We start from the raw sequence: 25,475 nt of genomic DNA, 5'->3' as shown, positions 1-25,475 counted from the left end.
CTGATTCCATCCCGCTATGATTAGCTCTACCTTGGGCAAATATTGACTAAAGTGAGGCTGGGGCTGTAGCTCAGTGGTAGAGGCTTGCCTAGCACGTGTGAGGACCTGGGTTCCATCCTCAGCACCACATAAAAATAAATAGATTTTAAAAAGTTATTATGTCCATCTACAACTAAAAAAAATCTTAAAAAAAATACTGGATAAAGTAATTTGCCTTCCACCCTTTATCTGTAAGTGAGGTTCCCTACTGTAGAAGGTAGATGAGGAGCACAGACTTATAAGGTTCAATTTCTTTCCCCCCTCCTTAATCAACATACACACACACACACACATACACACACGCACCATGGAGATGAAGACAGTGGGTCTCACAAAACTCTAAGAGGAAGTCAGCTGCTGCTCAAGATAAAGGCTGGGGCAGAGAGTGACAGAGGGTCTCAAGTCAAGCAAAGAGAAACCATGAGGCTTCTCCTGCCTGTGGCTCTGCTGGCTACCACCCTCGCGATTACTCCTGTCCGATTTGACAGGTAAGGTCTACCATGCTGAGTTCCAGCCTCTGGGACTTCTCGGGATTCCAAGAAGGAAGAGATTCCAATTTTAATAGTCCCTTAGCTAGCATTTAGGGTTCTGGGCTGCTTGCCTCCCACAAAGTCAAGTCTGCACTGCAATGTGATGGCTCTCTCTCTCAAACCTAAGGCCGGTTTCTTCCTTTGAAACTCTTCCTTGAGGCAGTCTCCTCTAGGGAAAACACGCTCTGCGCCAAATGGTTTCAATCCTAGCTCTGCACTAGTTCTGTGGTCTTAGGCAGTTACTAGGAGCTTCCAAGAGCACTAGGAATGTTTCTCTAGGGTTCACATGTTCGTCTTTTGTCTTCTTGAAGGGAGAAGGTGGTCCGTGTGAAGCCCCAGGATGAAAACCAAGTGAGTATCCTGAAGGATTTGGCCAAAACCAGCGAGGTAAGAGGGAGAGACGTTGCACCCGATCTTTCTGTTCTCTAAGATCCTTCTTCTCTTTTTCATTTTTAATGCCCTCAGGGCTCTCCATCATAAGGGAAATGGTGGGTGCTATTTGGATAAACCAGCGATGGCCAGTAACTCAATGTTTTTTGTTTTCATGGAATACCACTTGTCTTGTCTCCGCCAAACTTTGCGAACAACACCTTTTTCCAGGTAAACTTGTAAAATAAGGGGCAGTTCAGGCCCTCTTTCTCTCCCTGCTGGTGCCCAGGGCTCTCCATTCTCCCTACTCCCAGTCTGATCTCCCTTGGTGGCAAAATTTCTGTTACAGTATAAATTGATAATGTCCAGGTCCTGGCCCTTTCCAAGAGCAGGCGCACTTTAAAAAGAGACTGAAAATGAGATCAGGCCTTCAAAATCTAACGGGCTAAATTCCCCATTCTGGTAGTTGTTCCTCTGCTCTGTTCCAAGGCACCTTCCATACGTCATCTAAAATGCTCCAGCAGATTTGCAATGCCATGGCCATAATTTAAAGCAATAACTGAAGTTCAAGAATGCTAAATTAAATTGTCAAGAGAACATCAGATTTAAACCCAGAATGAAATCTGGGGTTGACTCTTGTAACATCCACTGTCACCTCCACATCAGATCAATCGAAAGTCCCCCCTATTCTATGGCCAAATGTTCCCCACATACACTCTTCTTCACCGTTCCACTACCAGTGTCCTTGTCCATTCTACCACTTACTGGGACAATTTTAATTGCCCCTTGTCTAACATTCAGAGTTCTGGTCGTGCCTCCCACAAAGCCAAGTCTGCATAGCACCCTGATTGTTCTCTCTCAAACCCAACAATGGCGTTTCTTCATTTGAAACTCTTCCTTGAGAGGCAGCCTTGTATTGGAAAAATGTGCTCTTCAGAGCCAAATGCTTTGGTTCAAATCCCAACTCTGCACTAGTTCTGTGGCCTTGCAGGATCTCAATTTCTTCCCAGAGAAGGCTAATCATCTTACCTGTTCTGTAAGGTTTTTATCAAAATTAAGTAAGCTTTGGACAGTACTGAGAATCTGGCCTGGTCATGAGAATCATTTTCTCTATTTCTCTCTTGGTATTGGTGTGGTGTTCAAAGTCTTTCATGATCTGCCACACTGCTGCCCTTCATGGTCTCTTGCTTGACCACACTCTTTCTTACCCTTCAAGAAATATAGATATCAAAACTTCACCCACCTGGTATACTTTTTCTCAAAAGCAATGTGTTTCCTCTTTACCTAGCTAAGTCTTCCTTATTCTTTGAGGGATGGCTTAGCTGGTACCTTTTACAGGAAATCCTCCCGGACATCAGTTCTCATGATCCAGTCTGGATGACTCCTTCTGCTCCTGAGACACCTTGTTCCTCCTCTGGCAAAGGTTTACATGTTGGAAACATGCACAATGGATCTGTCTCCCACCCAACCTCTTGCTTCTTCAATAATCTCATCCAGCTCTGGGCTGGGGTTTCAAAATAATTATAAAATTCACTGAGCTCTAGACTCTTACTCCATATTACTTTACTTTACTAGAAAAAATTGCTCTTGTGATTTGATGGCCCTCCTAACTTGCCTTTGCCTTATCTCTCGTGTCTCATTCATGCTATAACCTTTTGATCAAAATTAGTTGGTTCATAACAGCCTCATAGTGTCCCATAATGGACTGACCTAGAGCTACAGTGGAATTCAATTGAGAGACGGCCACGCACCATCCTGGTGTGACAGATGGAGATGGAGCATTTCCTTCTCATCTCCCAGGTTGGAAACTTGTACTTCCTTTGGTTTCACAATGGAGTGTGATTTTGAAGAACCATGAGAATTGGAATCTTCTCAAAGTCATGTTAACCTGAATGTTATCCTTCTGGGTCTATTCACCAAATCTAATATTCTCATGTGGGAAAAGATGGAAAGAAGAAAATCGGCGCTCATACATTCCTTTATGTCTCAGACTTTGTACCATTTCATGATGGCCACAACATTCCCCAGAGAGCTCTGTTGCCCCCGTTTTCTCAGGGGACAGTACTGAAATGCAGGGTTTCAGGAACATGCCCAATAAGAACGGCTAAAGAATGGGAGAACTGGGAGACTCTGCCTCCTTGTTGGACATAAAGCTTCCAGAAATTCCAGGGTTTATAGGCACGTCTGGTTTTGATACCTGACTAGGGGGGAGAAAAATACAGATATTTCATGTAAGTGTACATTTAGAGTCATATGCTATGCTTAATCAATAGCAATCAATTAATAGGATGCAACTATCCAATTCAACTCCAAAGTGATAGAAGGAAAGCGATGAACCAAAAGCTGCCTATTCTTTTCGTACGGGTAAACACAAGGTCCTGAAACAGTAATCTGTGCGTATGGTTTCTTTCCCACCCCTTAACAGTCGACAGTTCTTAAATATGTTTGCCAAAATCTCATTAACTTATTAAAAGAAGAATATATACCTTAGCCACACTGAACCCCAAATTCCTTTTATGGTGCATAACACATGGTTATCTCTTTACAAATATGCCCTGGATGGGCAAATAAGCCATTGTGACTAACAGTGAACTCATCTCTGCAGCTTGATTTCTGGTATCCAGATGCCACCGACCACGTAGCTGCTAACATGACAGTGGATTTCCGAGTTCATGGGAAGGAATTCCAATCCATCCAGTCTGTCCTGGATCAAAACAAAATGCACTATGAGTAAGTCCTTTGCTAATATTCAAATGTGTTAAAAACTCAAAGCTTCAAAAAACTTGAAATTTTAAGAAAAGTATTACAATAGAACTAGTTTTAAACTGGACCTCCCCAAAAACCAAGCTCATAAAATAAAGTTCACAGTTACCTCCAGACAGACTATGGAAGCAGCCTGTAGAGGTGATAAGATCATCGGCAGCTCACCTTCCAACTGACATTTGTCCTGATCTGCAAGAATGATAATTACTACATCTGCCATTTCCAAAACCAGCATCTCACAGAGCCCAGGAGAGCAGGCCTGGACCATTTAGCCGCATATTATACCACAGTGTACACTTGGCCCAGAGTTCATGAACTGCCAGTGATGACCAGCACCATGTGCTTGGATTCGAATTCTCCTGATACATACAAGGAAATCAAAGAAGTGCTCGTCTAGAAATATAAATCAGAGATATGGTACATGTAAAATGTACAATAAATAAATCATTCTTTATAAGAGAAATTTTTCCTCAAAGAAAACAAAAAGAAAAGCAGCAGAATAAGGCTTATATCAAAGACCAGAGAATCTGAAATAGCTAAAGATGCAGAAATGAGTCATTCTGGCCCCACTGAGAAATAAGAGGAAATTAGAATTTATTGAGCAACAACCATGGACCATGCAGTCTGGACCCTGGGGCCATGAATAAGAAGGGAACATAGCAATGAATGTCACAAATCAATGCATAATTTAGCAAACTGCGTTTTTAAACGTTCATTCAGCAGTTTGATGTTCTGAGAGGTCCAGTTTTGACTTCTTCTGGCCTTATCGGCCCAGGATCCTCCTTTATTGAGATGCTCACTGTCCAAAACTGCTAAGCCTGAGATCTTTCTTTTTCCACTTGCTATCTCATGCCTTCACCTAATTTAGTGCTTTAGTTCAAAAAATCTTCTAAGATGAAGAAAGCCTATTGAATACAGCAAGGTCACACAGCAGAGTGAGATCAACTACTGCCCATCATGATTTGATTATATTTATGACATTGCACAATATCACAAATAAATATAAAGGCTATTAAAACTTGTCCATAAGATAAGACAAAGAGCATTCTTTTTCACAGTTTTAAAATAGCAGGCAATTATTTGTGATGGTTATTGATCACTGTTTTTGTTTGCACTGTTCCTTCAAGAGGAGTGTGATAGAAAGGTAGAAGTTAATGAATTGAAACCAGCATTTAATCATTTTTAATTAACAGATTAAATGTGCTTTTCTATGCTTTTGTAAATGACATGCTTAAAATTGGAAATAGACATTTTATAGCTATCCCTCCAAGAGTCCAGAAATTCCTAGCACATTCCACACTGCCAGCTTAGCTAGGTTTAGATGAAGTCTTGATTCCACCCTCAGTAACCCTGGGCTCCAACTCTCCATTCCCTTCACATGACGGGCCTCTTGCTGTGTGCCTTAGTCACTACCTCCTCACTTGACCTCATTAGTACCTGATGTGGATTCCCAGGGTCAATTCATCTTTACCCAGTATCCAGCCCAGCTAAATACAGTGGTGCTCTAGTCAAATTTTATATAAGCTGGCTTGAACAGCAGGGTAAAAAATGAGATTTCTGTTCTCCTTAACATTCTTGTAATGTAGACAAAAAGTCATTTGTTCCACCTGGGTGTGAATGCAGAAGTAAATACAGGAAGACATCTAGGCAGGTGGACAGCACCCACACCCACCCTTCTGGTCTTGGGTCCTCTTGGCCTCTCCTGGCCTGAACCTTGGTCCCATTGGAGTCTAATCCGCATCCTCGAAAATAGTGTGTTTTTCTCTTTGTCTTACACCAAGATATTTTTTTGCTATTTACATCGAGAATCAAAGGGTTAATCTACCTATAAAAATTAGTTTTATCTAATTAAGACATGATTTCTAGAAATTGGCCCAAATTAGCCACAGTTGTGGGAAAGCCACATAATTAGATAGTTATCTTCCTCAAAAATATAAATATGTAAAGTGATCTGTGCAGACAAGAACTATTTAAAATCTTGTCTCAAAGTACTAATTATATAGATAATTTTATTTGCATATTAATTATATGTGTTACTTGGTGTCAGTCAGTAACAGAAGAGGGTTCTAAGAACAGAAACATCTGGTTGGACTCAGGCACCGGGCTGAATAAAACCATATTAAGAGGCTGGTTTGACACAATGATTTACTTAGACACCCTTCATTAGACAGTGCATATAAACCACTATTTAGTTTAAAGCATCTGTGTGTAATATTTTTTTAATTTTCAGAAAATTGAATTACTAAGCCAGATTTGATTTTAAAGTAGCATGCTTACTTCCTTTTTATTTACACTTTTACAAAGTCATAAAGGGCCAAGTCCAAAAGCTAAAAAATATGTATACACTCACAACCCCAAACAGACTGGGGAACAAATGGTGAAAGGAAAGCAAACCCTTTGGACTGGGCTTGGAGACAGGCACCATGTTACATGAAGCAGTTCAAAATCCTGGCATGTCTACTAATTTTTTACATGTAGATAGTTGATCTTCAGAACATGGTCTTTTCTTTGGTCAAAAGTTAAAATTAGAAAAGTTGTTAATGGAAGGTAATTTCAAAAAACACTATTAATATAAAAATATAGCTCAAATGGTACAACTTAGTAAAATCTTATTAAGAACCACATGACTTGACGTGGGAAATGTAAAAGACATATAGCCCAAACTGACTTGGTGGTGCTAATCCACACTTCAGAAGAGTGTCTGATTGCTAATAATGCTCGGCCGGGCACAAGTTCATATTCCAAGTATAAACACAGTCCTGTCAAATAAGTGAATCATCCTAATGATTTATCCCCACCTCACTTACCTTGTCCATAAAATGGGGGTCATGGAACCCATTTCAAAGGGGTTTCACGAAGATTGACAGGGACCTATGACTGGCTCCTTTGCTTATATTAATTCAAGTAGAGAAAAGATCACTTATGCACATGCTTATATGAGTGCACACACACATACACACAACCACACATGCACCACATACACACCATACACCACAACACACACACAGGGCAACAGGGAATAACTAGAGGCTCACACCAGATGTTTGCTTCCCTCCTAGTGAATAAATCAGTGCCTTGAAATTTATTATCCAACACATGGTATGCCTCAGATGTTGGGAAATCCATGTGGGAAAGTGTGGAGTTTGATGCCTGGTAACCCGATGAGGGAGCTACCAAATCAGATTTTGTGGAAAGCTAAACCCAATACTTTTTTGAAGAGCTCCTGACTGGCTGTAATGTGGGCATCAGGGGAATCCAGACGAGCTGTATAAGACACCCTAACAATGACTCTGCCTCACGAAGCACCTTCTCCACTGTCTGCACGCACACACACACACACACACACACACACACACACCAGAGTACATAGCGGTGGTATACACTACCCCACAGTCCTCCAGTCCTTCTTTGATACTCTCTAAAAGCAGCCTTGAAATTGTCAAAGGATTTATCTCGCTGCTTCTCCAAATCTCTCACGTGCCCCCGGCCTTGAAGGACAGCACCACACAAGGGTTGGTTGGCTGGGCACACCCGGCACAGGCCTCTGAAGACTGAGGAGAGCACAGGTCTGATGCTCCACCAGGGGCTCGCTGATGGAGGTGCTGCAGCATGGGTACTAAGGTCAGAAGTCAGATTCAAAGCCCAGATTCCTGTATTTCCGTGGCTATGACAATTCTGTACACAGACTTGACCTCCAGAAAGATGGGAGTGACAATGGAATTAAATTACCATTGTTGACAATGTTGACGTGAAAAAATGTAAATGCAGAGCTGAGCAGAGTTCCCAGTACAGAAAAAAGACTCAGTAAACATCAGTCGCTTGTATTATTAAATCCTCAATGATAAGTGGTAATCCTTTCACCTACATTTAAGGATTTTTTTTTGAACAAAATAAGCCAGTGTTGGAATACTAACAGAGTATCTGGGAGAAAGAAATTTGGTTTCATCGGCTTGTGCCTGGCTGCTGGATAGTGGAAGGGCTCATGAAAATAACATCTGGCCCTTGTTCCTCATTTCCCGCCTTAGGCTTAATTCTAGTCCCCATCAGCAACAATCTGGCACCATTCTGATGTCCTTGTGCCGCAGCATTTGTGGGAAGGTCGTATTTTAGCTCACATGATTTTCTGTTTTGCTGCTGTTCTCACAAGAGCTGAATTGATGTGTGTAAGTCTCAAAATATTCTTAGATACAAGCTTCTTGTGACTAGTTCGTACTGCCTTGGGTTCTGAATCAGCCTCTGGGATCACAACATTCCTCTCTTGCCTGATTCCCCCACTTCTATTAACGCGAGTGGAGCATAAAGCTGTGTGATCTCTTTAGAGCTTAAAGCAACTATTATCTGTAGTGACCACCCAAATATAATGTCAGCCCTCCTCCAGCTTTGGGCCAGCTTTAGTGAAACGTGGTCCACCTGAGTCCAGGCTGGCGGTCACACATGTGCTTTCTCAGAAATCCCAGATTCATAAGTCAAAAGCAAAGCATGCAGAGAGTTAGAGATAATGTGCATAATAATGTGCTTGTCAGTGCTGTTAATGGGAATCAATATTCATGAGCAGTACTTGGTCCCATGTGCTAAATAAACTCTAATTAGGAGTAGACCGCATTTGTGTTCCGCATCAGAACTCAGATCCGTCAGTCAATCTGCAAGAAGAAACTAAGCAGAGAGCAGCTCTGCAGGGTCACAGTTTATTATCGTAAGAAAGTGAAGAAAGCAGAGTCAGACAGGAGCACACCACCAAGTCTGGCCTAAAGATTTGCTGCTTCTGTAAAGTGGTTGTCAGTTTCCTGACTCGACCCCACTCTTCTGAGGCTCCCTGGAAACCTGGGACAGGCCAAGCTGTTTCCGGATTGCTCCTCATTCCGGTTGCAGCACAGCCCTGGGTGGTCTTTTTGGTCCTCACGTAAAAGTGAAAAAACTGAGGGTCAGAGAAATTCTTAAACTACCCAAGATCCCAGTAAGCATCAAGTAGCAGAACCGTAGCTCGAACTCTAGAACGCTGGCCGTGGTCCTCTGCTTCTTCCTTAGATAAATGACTAGATGACTAAATGCCTGGAGTGAATGCTAAAAGACAGACAGTATCTTCCTGCATCCAGGACTCACCGCTAACAAAAGAAAAGTGTCCGTGCATTTCCTTCCCTAAAGCAGGGCGACATCTGTATTCATACGGAATCAACAGGAAGTGAGAGGGTCCAGATAAGGAAATTGTTTGGATTCATACAGTCTCAAAAATTCTTTCTTAAAAAATGTTTTCTTTAAAATATCTCCATCATACTACACAGTTCTCTATACTGTAAAATGCAGTATTATGAATGCAGTTTACCTTCTCTGCTAAAGAATTATAACTGTGAATGTGAATTTTCATGTTATAAGAGAGTGACATTCTTAAGGGCTGTAGAAGCTACCGAAGTGCTTGGGGCCATTTGGACAGTATCAAGGGGCCACTGACCTCTGTGTTCGCTACATCCTTCTGTTGAGGTGGTTTCACTCTCCTTTCCTCCTGTCGTCTGTCACCTACTGACCTCAGTATGCTTGTCTCAGCCAATATTTCCCCAGATCCAGTACGGTCGTTGTTGGCTAAATAAGCTTAGAACTATGTGTAAAAGAAGAGGATCCAGACTCTGGGTGGGGTGTTGGCAAACCTCCTGTGACTGAACATAATATTCAAAATCTCAAGGAACATAGTGATAGTCTTCAATGCAAACTTACCTCAGTGGAAAATAATAATTAGATCACATAAATAGATATTGCCATATCAATCTCAAGTGGCATTCAATAGCATACTTTATGTTAAAAGAAGTTTTCCTGCTGGAAGAGGGGAAAAGGAATGCCCTTTCTCGTTACTATTATTTTTATTGTTCAGAGAGTTTAGTCAATGAAATGAAGCATGGGGAAAAAAGAAATAGTAAATGGAAAAATAGAAATTATAGTTATTTGCAGAAAAAATAACTGCACAGAAAACCCTGAAGACACAACTAAACGTTTTTTTAATTGAAAAGATAGCTTTTAAGCCAATAAAGTAGCTAACGGGTATTAACAAAGCAATTTGTGTTTTTAAATATGAATAATAACCGATAGTATATTCAGGAATAATACACTCATAAGACTAAAACTACATGAATAAACAATCAAAATATACAACATTTTTCTGAGGAATCAAAAAGAAACAATTATATTAGGGTCCAATATTAATAATAAAATTCTTCAATTTATTCATAATTTGATATAATTCCTATCAAAAATCTATTTTTCTGATGATTCTAGTAATTTCCAAAATGATTCTAACAAAAACATTGATTAAAGACAAAAATATTGAAAAGAACAAGGAAACACTTTATCCAATATCAAATCATATAATATTTACATATGGCTTGTTATTACATAAGAGATGGAAAACAAATTTGTGGATCTGAATAGAATATCCCAAAACAAACAAATCACATAAAAATATTTGTATATATGATGAAGATGTCATTTTTAAAATATAAATCTTGAAGTCAAGTATTTGGGGTCCAAATTCCCAACTCCAACATATACAAACCATAAGTACTTACAGTTCCCAAGCAATATTTCCCTATCTCTAAAATGTGATAATTTTGACAAGATTAAATAAAATCATGTGTGAAGCAGCAGCACCTGGCCCCTATTAAACAGATGCATGTCTGAGCCCAAGAAGAAATGTAAGGTAGACCGTCGTGCTTGTCTGGAGTTGAGGGGAGAGGCCAGACCTGGAGATTCGAGCACAGCAGAACATCAGGAAACCCTTAGAGGGGAGGGCCTCCAAGAGACGTCGCCATGATGAGACTCTGGAAGAGACCAAAACCAGAAAGTGGGGGTATGAGCCTCTGACCTCCAACCTTAGCCTCCAGGAATTTTTTCTGCCTCTTTTATCAGCCCCTCAAAACTGACCTAGCCACTTGCTAGCTTCACCACTTATAGGAAAGTTGTTTAAACATTTGTGCCTCAGTTTCCTCATCAGAAAGATGAAGATCATGATCCCATGTGCAGAAGCAAGTTGACGTACATAAGGAGGTTAGATCAATGCACGGCACCTGGCAAATGCTGAGTACCTGGGTACTAATATTATCATTATCATTATTGTCATTCAAGTTTCTGGAGCTCTTCCAGTGTGAATTATCAAGGGATGGTGGGGAGATGTGTTCAGAAAACGTCCATTGCTGCCTGCACTGTGCGTATGTGAATGTGTGGGTGCTTTGGAGAAGGATGGGGAATAGGGTAACAGGACACTGTGAGGCACATGTGAAACTCTAAATATTCTAGTAGCCATTTAAGAGCTAAGAAGCAAGAGATAAAATTAATTTTAGCAGTATATCTCATTTAAGCAACAGTAAGTGTTGGCGAGGATGTGGGGAAAAAGGTACACTCATACATTGCTGGTGGGGTTGCAAATTATTGCAACCACTCTGGAAAGCAGTGTGGAGAATCCTTAGAAAGCTTCAAATGGAACCACCATTTGACCCAGCTATCCCACTCCTTGGTTTTTACCCAAAGGACTTAAAATCAGCATACTACAGAGATACAGCCACATCAATGTTCATAGCAGCTCAAGTCACACTAGCTAGATTGTGCAACCAACCTAGATGCCCTTCAGTTGTTGAATGGATAAAGAAACTGTGGTATATATACACAATGTGGTATGTATATTACTCAGCCTTAAAGAAGAATAAAATTATGGCATTTGCAGGTAAATGGATGGAATTGGAGAATATCATGCTAAGTGAGATAAGCCAATCCCAAAAGATCAAAGGCCAAATGATTTCTCTGATAAGTGGTTGATGATACATAAGGGGGGAATGGGAGGGAGGCAAGAATGGAGGAAGGATGGATGGTATAGAGGAAAAAGAGGGGTGGGGGAAGGAAAAATAACAGAATAAGACAAACATCATTACCCTATGTACATGTATGATTACACAAATTGTGCAACTCTACTTCGTGTACAACCAGAGAAACAACAGGTGTACCCCATTTGTGTACAATGAATCAAAACAAATTTAAAAATATATATCTCATTTAATCCAATATACCCAAAATATTACTATTTCAATATGTTATCAATGTAACACTTATTAGTGAGATATTTCCATAGTTTTTACACTAACTCTTCAAAATTCAGTATATACTTCACATGTGCCCCATTTTAAACCCTCGACAGTCACCTGCGTGCAGAGACTATCGTGTTGGACAGACAGCTCTCGATAAATAGGGAGATAAGCAATCAGACACATGACTTGTCAGGAGGAGGTGACTGGACAGGAAAGGGGGCAAGGTTGGTTAAAGATAGAGGAGAAGGAAGAGAAATTTTCTGCAAATAAAAGATAACTGTGTTTTTCTTTCCCACGATAAAATGTATATTTTATCACCCGGGTCAAACAGAATCCTGATTCATGATCTACAAGAAGAGATCGAAAAACAGTTTGATGTTGAAGAGGCGATCCCAGGCAGGCACAGTTATGCGAAGTATAATAACTGGGACAAGGTACCGTGTAAAATGCCTATTATTTTTTAAAAAGTGATCTTTATCATTTGTTTTCATATAGTGTTCCTTTGTTCTAATTCTTCAATATTGATTTCGCTCCTAAGATTGTAGCCTGGACTGAAAAAATGGTGGATAAGCACCCTGAAATGGTCTCTCGTATTAAAATTGGATCTACTTTTGAGGATAATCCCCTGTATGTTCTCAAGGTAAAAATAATTCAAGAACCACTGATTCTTATTGTTATTGAAAAAACACATGAATTTAAATGTTACTTTGTGACACAGTTGGGCCAATTGTGAGATAGCGAAAAAGTCCCATCCTCTGAAGAATACCTAAACTCTAGACATCAAATCAAGAACAGAAGTAACAAGTGATATTTTATGAAACCAAGAAAGTATCTGAATAAATTGCCAGAGGCTGTAGAGTGGATGAACCCTGATAAGCATCTCATTCCACAGCTTTCTTGCAAGAATTTGTAATGCTCTTGGCATCTAAACTCCTTTTCCACCCACTAAATTCAAAGTGATAAATGAATGTCTTAAAGAAAAATTTAAGTGTCAGACACCCACAGAACCCCAGAACAGTACATGAGGCACCCCAACTCATGTTGATGGGGCATTTCTTTCTGTAAGGGGGATGATGATTGCCACTTAGTACTACAGGACTTCCGTGCACCCAAAGGTACCCCTCCCAGAAGCATCCTTACTGTGACTGCCTTCAGTGTCTCCACCACCCAAAACATATCCGAACTCTCTCTAAAAGGACAACCCTCCAAGTATCAGGCCCTGTTTTACCTCCTCATTCCGAACACAACACAAAAACTGGAGCTTAATGCCCCCAGTCCATAAAAAAAAACAGAAAGCAAAAGGAAACAGAAGTAACTTGATAATCTACATTGCCAACATAGAAAGTTAGCAATGAAATAAGAAAATCATAGGTTACGTTTTTCTTAAATAAAAAACTGAAGCAGCTCTGACATTAGGAAAGTTTTAAAAGTTCAATGTAGCAGCGTATGGATTATGCATAGACATTTAAGGATAGGCGTCATGGTCCTCCCTGAGAACAGCATGCAAACACAGCTCCCATTTTCCAACAGGGGAAGGAATTTCCCTGAGAGTATGAGTTACTGGACGACAGGGCATCTGTGTGTGAGTTCAGGCAAAATAGCATCTCAAGTTCTCTTTTTCAATAGGTTGGGAAGGAAGATGGAAGAAGAAAGGCTATTTTTATGGACTGCGGTATTCATGCCCAAGAATGGATCTCCCCAGCCTTCTGCCAGTGGTTTGTCTATCAGGTAAGTGCCTGGGCGCTTGCTCATGGCTCTCCTTTGACTCTCAAGTCCCTGCATTTTACTGAGTGGTGACCCCCCTTTCCAGATGAGAGTGGTTCAGGTTTTCTGGAGGACCCTGCACTTGGTGCTGTCAAGGCAGAAATGCTTGGATTTTATCCGTCATCGAAGTTTTTATAAAACTGACACCTTCCTTCAAACTTCTCAAATCCCACCTGAAAGTTTAGGAAGCTAAAAGAGACATTTTTATTTTGGGCTATCCTATGAAAGTTTTTCCTGTAGTTAAGTATGGAAAGTCTAAAACCACTCTTATATTACACCCTGCAGATTTCAATTATTAATGTCACTAGTCTGAGGAAGTGGGACTTTTTTCTGTATCTAATCTATACGGGTCATTTATTTTGTGCAAATTCTGAAATAAAAAATGTTTGAAATCATTTGACCTTTGAGCAAATAACTCAAGGAATGATAGCTATTACTAAATTTCCCACCAATAGCTTAATTTTATTTATTTATTTATTTATTTATTTATCTATTGTTACTCCTACAGGCAACAAAAAGTTATGGAAAAAACAAAATTATGACCAAACTCTTGGACCGAATGAATTTTTATGTTCTTCCTGTGTTCAACGTGGATGGATATATTTGGTCATGGACGCAGGTACTGCTCTGTTTTCTCTTGTCTACATATAAATGATATATTATTCACTGGCCTTCATGTACATTCATTGATGGCTATGCAGTAAGTTTAAGGTTTGGGTAGCTAGATAATTCTAATTCAGAAATGTTTATGTTTTAAATTTTAATTTCAGATTAAGTCAACTATGATTTCCTGGTTGCATAGATGTCCTTGAAATAATATGAAATTTTTGCTGCTAAAGCTAATGGCATGGGAAAATGAAATAAAGCACTTATTATAAAGGAAGTGCATGATTATATGATATGGCAAAAGCATATTCTAGCTAAGAATAAAAGCCACTTAAAGACTTCTGTGAGCATATTGATTCTAAAGTCATTTTATTCCATCACTCTGGGTTGGAATTAGATGAAATAATTTAAAAATAATAAGAAAAAGAGATACAGGCATCTGTCTACCCATCTTTTAACAGGATGTTTTATTGACCTACTATTGCTAAAAAGATTAATACTGAACTTTCAAACATGCTATCACATCAAGTTCTTTTCTGGAAATTACAGTCTAATGGTCACAATTTAACTTGTATTTTATCTACAAATGGCAAAAGATGAAATAAAGTTATTTAGATTATAGGTAATGAAAGAACTACATTGATCATTTTCTAATAGTGAGAGCTAATCAATAGTTTACATAAACTAATTGAACTATTTCATCAAGGCCTAAGGATATTAGTATTAAAAATCATGTTTTTGAAAATATTAGAAATTGTAAGAAAATAATATTCTTCTAGTCATAAAGGGACTCAGGTTAGATACATTTCAAATAAAGCTGTAGATGCCTGCACAGAGAATGTGAGATGATCAAGTCAAAAAGTCCACAGTGATCTTGATAAACACTTCCACCATTCAATCCCACAGAACCGCATGTGGAAAAAAAATCGTTCCAAGAACCACAACTCCAAGTGCATTGGCACTGACCTCAACAGGAATTTTAATGTGTCGTGGAACTGTGAGTAGACTTGGCCTTGAGGAAAATCACTTGCACATTTATTCGCTGAACTGAACTGAGCCACATACTTGTTTCAGTAAGAACAGGAATTCCTGAAGGTTAATTTTCTTATCTACTAAATGCAAGATAATCATCACTGCTTTAGAGGGATCAGGAAAGTCCTTCTGCGGGAGGAAGTTGGGAGGAAGAGGCTATTTACCAAGCCACCTCTTGCAGAGTATCTAGCCTACTTAAAAGCCAGGCACCATCCAGGAGTAAAGACTTCAGAGGGTCTGAAGAAAGACTTCAGGTCCTTCCACCTCCCCTCCCCTTCCTGCTCTTGAAAATCCTGAGAAAGCTCAGTGGTTAAAACCAACCACCAAGTCGTTCTTTAAATGCTTAGTGAAAAGAAACATCTGGTGCCAAAAATTTTTTAAAAGTGTAAAACTTGCTGGAAAGGCCGTGATAAGCAGAACCTGCTGCTTCGCATACAGCATGGGGGTGGGCACAACTGTGACTTTATCACTAAGACTTTCAGGAGAAGTTAAGATAGCTCCAATTCTTGTGTTTCCTCTTTGCCTAATTTGATTAAAAGCATCACCTTCGCTTTTAACACTCTTCTGCCGTAATGAGTTCAATAATCGCAGCAGCTACCCCTGATTGAGAACTTCCTCCTGAAACATGCCTCAGGACAGTCAGACTGAGAGAAGGTAGTTTACACCAGACCCTGGGAGCTAGAGCTGGGGTTGAGCTGGAACCAGGGTCTCCCTGGCTCTAGCCCCTGGGACACTCCTGATGTATTTTCCCACAGCCCTGGGAAAGGAAGAGGAAATAAACAAGGTTAAGAGTATTGCAGTGGACCAAGTTTGCTACGATAGGACATGTGTGCAAAGTTAGCGTGCAGGGACCGTGACCCAGAGACCTTCTGGTCGCCCTGTAAATAGGGGAGGCCAAAGAGCTTTAAGTATCTTGGGAGCCCACATCGGAAGAGGCAGGCTGTCCTGATGGAGGGTGGATTGTGATCTGGTCCACCCGTGTCCCCTACAGCCTCTCCTAACACCGATGACCCATGTCAGGACACCTATCGGGGCCCAGCTCCAGAGTCCGAGAAAGAGACAAAAGCTGTCGCTGACTTCATTCGAAGTCACCTGAAATCAATCCGGGCCTACATCTCCTTCCATTCCTACTCTCAGATGCTACTGTTTCCCTATGGCTATACGTTAAAGCTGCCGCCCAACCACGAGGACCTGGTATGTAGAGAACAATCTGGTTTCTCCACGGGCATCAACGGGCAGTGTGTTCTTCGTTAACTTGGGTTACATTGAAGGAATTTCATGTTTCAACATGAAACTAATGAAGTTTGCTGGGGATTTGAAATTATGATCTTTAATTTTTCATCTGATAAAAGTACATAAATGACAACATAATGCGATTCTAAGAAAAAATAGGAGGAAAAAAGTTTGGCCTTCAGAGCAGAATTCCACCACTCTGCAGCTCAATATTTACCGTGGGCCATACTGTAAAACCACACACAGCCAAAGCCCAATAGCCCTGTTCCCCAGGCACCATATTTAAGGAGACCTGTCGTATTTCTATCCTCCCAATCAAACTGGAAATGATGTTCTCCATCTAAACATTCTGAATGTTCACAACGTTCTGAATGTTGTGAGGCTTTGTCACTAAGAAGGCCCTCTTTCCTAAGCTGTGACCTCTTGAATATTATTTGTCTGTCCATGAAAACTATTTGATCATGTCTGCATATGAGTTCCAATGAATCACCGAACGGACAGGATAAATGGTTGGATAGGTAGATAAATACCTTGAATTGCTGTAGAAGAAAAGAAATAAGTAGATAAAGTTCATTGCCCCATTTCCCTTGGTGATTAGCAAATATAGCACATCCAGGAAAAGATGTGATTCAAATACTCATACAGTTAATTTAGAAATAAAAAAGAGGTTCCAATTTTTGTTTTGATCTCAGTCAACTGTCTTCAGCACACTAGCATTATTCTTAAGAAGATGTTATTAGGAATAAAAAATACATGTGTATACCAACAATGACTGAGAAAAGTGAAAGTTCTCACACAGCAAACTAATTAATCACTCATCTATTTCTTAGTTATATATAGACTTAAAGAAACCTTCATTTTGAGTACAAATGTTAGTGACTATATTCTATTAAAGCTCATTCCAACAGTAACTTTTATAACACAAAACACTAACATTTATTAAAGATCGTGAGATGCCACTCTGGATGTGAAACCCTAATTCAACAGAACTGCTTTAAAGAGGAGTCAACAACCTTTCTCCCTGGGCACAATGAAGTCAGATGAGTGGGAACTAACAGACCAAACAATGAGAAATGTGGGATCAACCAGAGACACTGACTTTGGAAGAGACAAATATCAGAGGAAAAAAAATCTGAGAATAAAAATGCATTCTATTAAAAATAAAGGTGGGGGCAGGGGAGGCAGAGACAGAAGAAAGACAAAAACACAAAATGAGATATGACATCACTGTCTAATTGATTTCACATTTAGAAGCTCTGGTGATGATAGCATACCTCAGTGAGAATAAATCTTTCACTTAACCATTCATTTTGATCTTCAAGTGCCAAATAACCTTTAAAATTGATTTTTGACTCCCTAGCAAATTTACATAGTTCTCCATTATTCCTGTCTAACTTTCCTTTCCCTTCAGGCCAAAGTTGCACGGATTGGCACTGATGTCCTATCAACTCGATATGAAACCCAATACATTTATGGCCCAATAGCATCGACAGTTTGTAAGTTCTCATCATTTACTGAGATTTGTTCCTAACCTTTTTTTTGTAAATATGAAAGAAACTTTATCGAACTTATCAATTAGGACTAGACATCTGGAGTTGCTAATTTGAACCCGAGTTTTCAGAGGAGATTCTGAATTATGTGTGAATCTAAGGAATAGAGTGTCTATTTCCTGGGATGAGATTTTCCTGAAACAGGCAATATGAACTTGTTTGAACTTGTACAAGGTTATGAGATTAACAGAAATTATTAACTGAATACAGATTCACAGCTTAATCCCTCCACCTTCCTGTTCCCCATCTCCACCATGAAGACTTTATCTTCACAGGAACTAACAAGAATTAGTTGCAGCAGAGTCTATAGTAATTTTTTCACTATTTAATTTTAACTGGACTCTTTCTCCCTTGGCCTTATCTCCATGCAAGCACAATCTCTCCCCTAATTCCTGGTAGGAAAATGGGTACACATTCACTTTCAGCCATTTTTAACATGGAAGCCAGTTTCTTGTCCTCCAACCTGCACTTCCCATTAGGGTCAGTTGAAACCCATAGGCTGGACTAAGAAAGTCTACCACAGTTCTAGCACCCTTGTTTTACATTATCAGTACCACATCTTGCTCTTCACTATTTTTAGAATTTCATTGTTTTTCTGTGTTCTTGAATTGCTGACTTAGACTTCTTGGCCTTGATTTTTTTTTTTTTTTTCCTTTATTCTATGCACAAGGAATTAGCAAACTTTTTCTGCAAAGGACCAGTTAGTGGTTTTGGCTTTGCTAGCAGTGTGGCCTTTATTGCAACTACTTAACTGGAGCTTTGTAGCTCAGAAGCAGGCACAGATGATAAGTTAACAAATGTTCACGGCTACGCTCCCATAAAACCTCATTCACCAAGGCAGGAGAATGACCATAATTTTCCCACCCTCACACTATTCACTCAATGATATCTGCAAGAGTTTATTGATACTTTCTTACAAATTAGCCCTGTGTTTAACCTTTGGATTTCATTATCTCAATTAATCTTCATGAATCCCTATGAAGTGAGCAGTACTATGTACCACTTCCAGGAATTCGCAAATCCAATACTCAATTACAGGCTTTAGGAAATCCCAAGTCTACCAATTGACCATGGTTCATACTACTTTACCATTTGTTTTTTGTAACTGAAATTTTTTAAAAAAAAATTTATTTTAAAGCAACAAAATCAACAACAACAACAAAAAAAGTTCACTTGATTTTTACCAAACACCATTAATTCAGACCCTGGGAAATGAGTTCATTTCTTCTTTATAGAAACCTCTCACTGACTTAGTTTGGGAAGACGTTAGTAAAAATTACTTCTTTCTCCAAACCAAGTTCAAGATTTAGCTCTTACTACTTCCAAACTTTATAGGAAATTCTTCTGTAAAACTGTTTACAAATCCATAAGTTGTTAACCAAACTTACCTCAGAAATAAGGACAATGCTTCCAATGTCCCCGCAGACCCCAAACACACAGCCCAGAGCGGGGCATGGAACACTGCAGAATTCCCTCCCACAACTCATGTCCTGGGAGGGGTGTCCGGTTTATCCAAAAGCAGTGAACACAGACTGAGACCACAACATGGGACTGGGCTTAGCCGGTATCATTCCCCGGGCCAACGGTAGCCAACTCTTTAAATATGAAGATGGTTTTTAAACTTTCAAACATTTCAGGAGCATCACAACCACCACCAAACACACTCATATTCACATTGTACTTTGAGAATATGTGGATCAAAAAAAAAAAAAAATATATATATATATATATATATATATATATACGGAATCCTTGTCATAATGCCACCTGGCTATAGCTTACAACAATTTCCTTTACCCAAGCTAAGAGAATAAGCATGAACTAATGATCTGTGTTCTCCATAACTGCTGTGGAATTTTAAAGTGTCAGAATCATCATGTATCACTTCTAGAATCTACTCGTTCAAAGCTCCTTTGGTGGAATTGGAAAAAAATGACTTAAAAAAAAAAAAAAGCAGACAAGTCTGATACCTCGAGAACATTCATCAGCAATCACCCATCAGTCACTGCTGAAGGGATGAAGCAAAAGCGTAGTGACACATAAGATCCCCAGCATCCAGAAAAGTCCTGCTCCCTCGAAGCCCATGCTGGGTCACACTGCACTACAGATGAATGACCAAAAGATGTCAAAAGCAGATGACATGTACCCAGCTACACGAGTGAACAAAAAGTGAGCAAGGTAAATAACAAGGCAGACTAGAGCACCAGTTTAAATGGCTGCCAAGTCATGGATGCTGAGAGAGGCATCAGGCATGAACCACTCCTTAAGCAGGAAAGACACACAGATGTTCCTGGGGGCAAGGAACAAAGGGGTCCAAACAGGAGCAAACTCTGCAAAAGGCAGTTAGAGCATCAAAGGATTATCTGTGTGTGTGTGTGTGTGTGTGTGTGTGTGTGTATGTGCGCACGCGCGCGTGTGTGCACAAAGTGCAAGAACGCTAGAGCCGTGCACAGCAGGCATCACCGTTGCACCACCATCTCTCAGTGAACAAGAATTGGTGGGAGGCCTACCTAAAGCCCAGCATCCTGGAGCTTCGAGGGACAGAGGAAGAGTGAAGTCCCCTGCTGCCTGGGAGGAGCAGACAGACCAGGGTGCGGTGGCACCTGTGTCCCTCCAAGTGGGAGAAAGGCATCAAGAGGGATTACCATCCTATACACCTGTGTGGAAGTGTCTTTTTTTTATTATATTATACTAAACCCATTTTTCAGAACTTGAGATTTGGAAAGAATTGCCTCTTTCGCATAAGGCTGCAGCATCTCAAGAGATGTCCAAAGTTTCTAGGAGTAACTGCTTTAATAAAGCATCTAATTGAATGTTAATCAAACATTCATGAGAAGCAGAGAGCAGCCAAGTAGTTGACTTGGTAAAAATAGGAAATGAATGCACCTCGTGATGGAAGTTTAGTCATTCCAATGTCCTGGTTGTCACTTAACAAGTCCCAGGATTTGGGGGAAACATCCAGCTCTTGCCAGTATTTTTCTCTCTGATTTGATGAGGGCAGAAGAAAGGATTATGAAAACATTTTTTCAACACAAATCATGGAGAGATCTTGAGTCTTCAGGAAAAAAAAAGAAAAAAGAAATATAAACTTGCAATTTGAACCTAAGAAGCAAATATATCACATAAGTCAAAATGATAAATGTAGGAACCCAGGTGGCAACTAAAGAGATCACACAGTCTCTGGTCCTCAAGTCTGACTTCCCATCAGAATCATCAGGGAGTTTGTAAATCACATGGTGACCAGGCCCTACCCCCAGAGATTCTGACTCCATCCATCCAGGGCGAAGCATTTTTTTAAACTACACACAGTGATTCTAAGATGAAACTCGGGTCAGGAACCACTGATCTAGGCTCAACCCTCATTTAGAGGCTGTGAAATTGAATTAGAGTAAGATTCCATTGCTTTGGGGCAGAAGAGGAACAAAAATGAGCATTTTCGGACCAGAGTGAAAATGTTACACCAACTCTTCAGCCCAAAAGCAGCCACATTTAGTCAGCACCGTGGGTAAATAATGATGTTAAAAGACTGTGAGATGTCTGCATCAATATTAGCATCATATCCAATCCTCCACCATCTTAGAAATAATTACATGCGGTCCCTAGTGAGCACAGATAGTTATTTGAACTGACAGGAACCAGATAGCTTGCATCATTGGTGACATCTAGCTGGGAGTCACATTAGGAATTACAAAGCTCATTCCAAAGTGCTGCTTTCTCTGTGCACCAAAATGCTAGATCTGCTCCTCCTTCTCAGTCAGCCCTCCTTTCCAAACTCTATGCCACACTACAGTTTGAAAAGAAGAAAGTTGAAACTCATAGGTAGACTAGGACACCCAATCTCTTCTTCCTAAGAGACGTTCAAACTGAGATGACCTTGTGGGGCACGAGAAGGGTGAGAAAATAATTAAATTTATGCTCCTGTATCTCTGGCTTCAGCTTTGACTTAAAATAGAATTTTCGCTTAATGTTGCTATGTCAACGCAGTTCATTATATTTAATGCATTTCAGTAATACTCGGCAAAATTTTACGATTTTCTAGAAAGTTTTATATCAAGTAGATAGTAAACACAGCACACATTAAGTCACCAGCATCATTCTGTGTGGATTCCCAGCTTGGTACAATTTCATTTTTATTTGCTTTGATTGCACTACACAAAGTCCCTTGCACCTAGTGTTGTGCTTTGAAAGGAGTAGAAAGGGTTTCATTTCCAGAGGTTGAGATGTTAAGAATGTGTTGTCAACAAAAAAATAAATTATCTTGTAGAACTAATAGAAGACTTTATTGGGTGGGCAATAGATTGGCACAAGGGAAGTAGTGAAATGCAATAATTAACAGCATGAACTGTGAAGATACATAGCCTGGTTTGAGTTTTGATTCAAGCATCTATCAACTCTGTCTTTCAGAAGTTCCTCAATCCCTCTGTGCCTAAATTCCTCTTCTACAAAGTGGCAATTGGTACTTACGTAATAAGTTAGGAGAGGAATTAATTAAATGATTTAACCGTGCAGAAAGCACTTAGAAGGGTGCCTGATATTTAGAGAAGTGATAGTTATTATATTTTATAAATATATGCTATAACTTAATGAGTACACATGGAGCTAAATAAAAGACTATCATGTTCAGCAAATTGAATTCTATAATAATATATTCTTATGAGCAAAAAGCTTTCAATATTGCCTTTATTATATGCCTTAATATAGTTTTTGTTTTGCAAATTTGTCTAGAAGATGCACAAAGTGGCATCATAAAAGAAAATGTATTATACTCTATAACATCACACAATTATGAAAAATCACAAATTACATATATTCTCAGTCATCACTGTTAATCTTAATGAGAAATTTCACATAAAGTAAAGCTCTGGGAATGGAATAGCCGCATCCTTTAACCCTTTGAAGGCACAGCAGTTTAATCAACTGCAAATGGAGAGCTGGCACAGCTAAAATCTGGTCAAGTTCATTATACACTCTGAATTGTTACACCAGGCACAAGATCTTTCGACCTTCCTCCTTCCTCCTGAACTCTTTTCTTTATGTACTTTCTTTCTAATGAATTTAAACCCAACTAGCTAAAAATATCAGCCTTCCAGAATCCCAGACAAGTTTTTCAGCTCACATGCTCCACAATCCCCAGCAATGATGACCTCCTGGACACTTCTTTCCATTCCTCGGCTCCCTGACTTTGAACCTGCCTGGTTCTCCTCCATTTTCTCCTCCTTCTTCGCTCTCTGGTGACTGCCTCTAAGAGTAAACATGTTCTAACAAACAAGGTACGATGCATAAGTTCTTCCAAAGACTCTCCCTCCCTGTCCCTCTTCTTCCTTCTGACTCTTTCTCACCAGAAATTGCTTTCCATCCCGTCAGGCTAGTGCCCACCATTGGCCACCTGGAGGCACCAGGTGACCCAGCTAGGCAATCTCCATTGAAAAGCATGGGAGTGAATTGTCACCTCCTGGCCAAGCACCCTCTCTTTCTTCTTATAAATCTTTATACCATTGTTCCTTTTCTGATCTGCTCCTGTATGAATTGGCACTTTGATGTCTCTCCCCTAAGCTGTAAGTTCCTGAATAGTTTTGTGGGATAAAAGAGTCACAGAATTGGATCAAGTACTCTACGCCACCCAAGTAATGTGAGTTGGACCTATTAACTTTTTTTTTTTTTTTTTTTTTTTTTGCAGTACTAGGAATTGAACTCAGGGCCTTGTGCTTGCAGGGCAAGCACTCTACCAGCTGAGCTATCTCCCCAGCCCGGACCTATTAACTATTGACTGACTGATTTGAGAACCAACTCGCTTCTGTCCACCAAATACACCTCTTCTCTTTCTTTCCTCTTCACAGTTTTGAAATCCTACCTTCCAAACCACCACTGTTGGTATCAACTGAACTCGTTACTTGTTCTAGAACATAATTTTACATACAAAAACACATTTTTATTACTAAATGAATTTATTATTACCTAAATGAATTTACAGTATGTATATGTACTTACATATATTACATCACCTCTATGTATATGATAGATACAAAACATCTAGATGTGCATTTCTGTTTTCAATATTCTACCAAATAATAACATCTTTAGTAAAATGTTATAAAACTTGACATGGGAAGTTTGAATTAAGGGACTAAATATCTGCCTAAAAAACGAATATACACTCTCCTGGCCTTCGACTATAAAGCGATTCACCCTAGCAACATGAAAATCGAGAGATCTATGCTCTTACAAAGAAGGGAGTTTTACACAGCTTGTGTGTGAAGTTGTCCTTGGTGGTTTTGAACCACCAGTGACTCGCAGTTAATTTCCTCGGCTGCTTGCATTTTCTCAGAGTACCTCCGGCCAGCCACAGCCGCAGCCGCAGCCGAGTGAGCCAGGAAACAAAGTCAGTGTAGCACTGACCCAACCCAAATGTAACTTTCTAAAAGCAGCACATATTACAATGTATAATTACAAACTCAAGATTATGTTCTACCATGCACTCTGTACTATTCAGACCACTACCCTCATTCTTTATTGCAATTAACTGTACACATAATTATTTTTTATTGCTAATTTTACACCAGTGATTTCCATTTCAAGAAAAAAAAGTTAGCGTTTGATTCTAATTAAATATTTACTGCTTATGTTTTGCAGACCCGACGTCAGGTTCCTCTTTAGACTGGGCTTATGATCTGGGCATCAAACACACATTTGCCTTTGAGCTACGTGATAAAGGCAGATTTGGTTTTCTCCTTCCAGAATCTCGGATAAAGTCAACCTGTAAAGAGACTATGCTGGCTGTCAAATTTATTGCCAAGTACATCCTCAAGCATACTTCCTGAACAACGGCCCTCAATTAGAATACGCCAATTAATCCGAGCATGCCTTTTGTAAGAAAGTCCATCTTCAGCTGTGCCTAGATGCAGATTCAGGTCACCTAAGTCAGTCTTGGTGGACCCAAATCCTGCATTATTTCTTTTTGCTTTTATTGAGTCCTAGTAGCACCTTAACAAACTAGCTTTAACTGAAATTTTTAAGCATCTTTCTTTGTTCTAAGGAAAGTCTGAACCAGAAGAGGGTATGATTTTGAGTATTTTTAGAAAATGATATACAGTAAAACTCAGCAAAGAAAGTAAACCTTCAGTTTCTCCAGAATCTGATTGTTACCATGTGGCTTCGTCATTTCACATGCTAATATGATAAAAAATAAAATGAAATGAAATGCATTCCAGTGCTTTACAAATGCATCTTCTGTTTTTGATAGACTATGTTCTCTGCATTTCTTTAATAGTATTAATAATCAAGATTAACATTTCTTATTCATCCTGTTAATAAGAATACCTTCAATTTTCAAAAACATAATTTGCCCACATATTTTTTTTTTTTTTCTGATAGAAGTAAACAGTGCTTACAGAGACAAACCTCAGTGCATTAAACAACCAACCCAGGTCTCATGGCTATAACATGTATTAAACTCAAAACAGTTGAATTTAACCTGCTGTAATCAGAGGAACAGAGGAAACCACCCGCCAAAACATCTCTCAGCAGTTACA

The 25,475-nt window shown here is 39.6% G+C and overlaps 1 protein-coding gene across 1 annotated transcript; it reads left to right on the top strand.

The window, feature by feature from the left end:
- The first annotated feature begins 382 nt into the window (after positions 1–382).
- Positions 383–25,148, top strand: Cpa3 (carboxypeptidase A3). Its single transcript, XM_047564494.1, has 11 exons — positions 383–527; positions 881–956; positions 3,544–3,668; positions 12,093–12,195; positions 12,300–12,401; positions 13,388–13,489; positions 14,034–14,144; positions 15,038–15,128; positions 16,155–16,357; positions 17,808–17,892; positions 24,577–25,148. The coding sequence occupies exons 1-11, from the start codon at positions 460–462 to the stop codon at positions 24,762–24,764; spliced, it is 1,254 nt and encodes a 417-aa protein (XP_047420450.1). The 5' UTR covers positions 383–459; the 3' UTR covers positions 24,765–25,148.
- The last annotated feature ends 327 nt before the right edge of the window (positions 25,149–25,475 follow it).

This window comes from Sciurus carolinensis, chromosome 9, assembly GCF_902686445.1.
Source record: "Sciurus carolinensis chromosome 9, mSciCar1.2, whole genome shotgun sequence".
In the NCBI taxonomy this organism is placed as follows: Eukaryota; Metazoa; Chordata; class Mammalia; order Rodentia; family Sciuridae; genus Sciurus; species Sciurus carolinensis.
Note: the sequence above shows the minus strand (reverse complement) of the source record. Positions and strands in the feature narration are given on the sequence as shown.

Coding starts and splice junctions, on each gene's coding strand:
- Cpa3 (XM_047564494.1), top strand. CDS start 460: ATGAGGCTTCTCCTGCCTGTGGCTCTGCTGGCTACCACCCTCGCGATT. Junction 3,669..12,092: donor CAAAACAAAATGCACTATGA/GTAAGTCCTTTG, acceptor CGGGTCAAACAG/AATCCTGATTCATGATCTAC. Junction 16,358..17,807: donor CGCCCAACCACGAGGACCTG/GTATGTAGAGAA, acceptor CTTTCCCTTCAG/GCCAAAGTTGCACGGATTGG.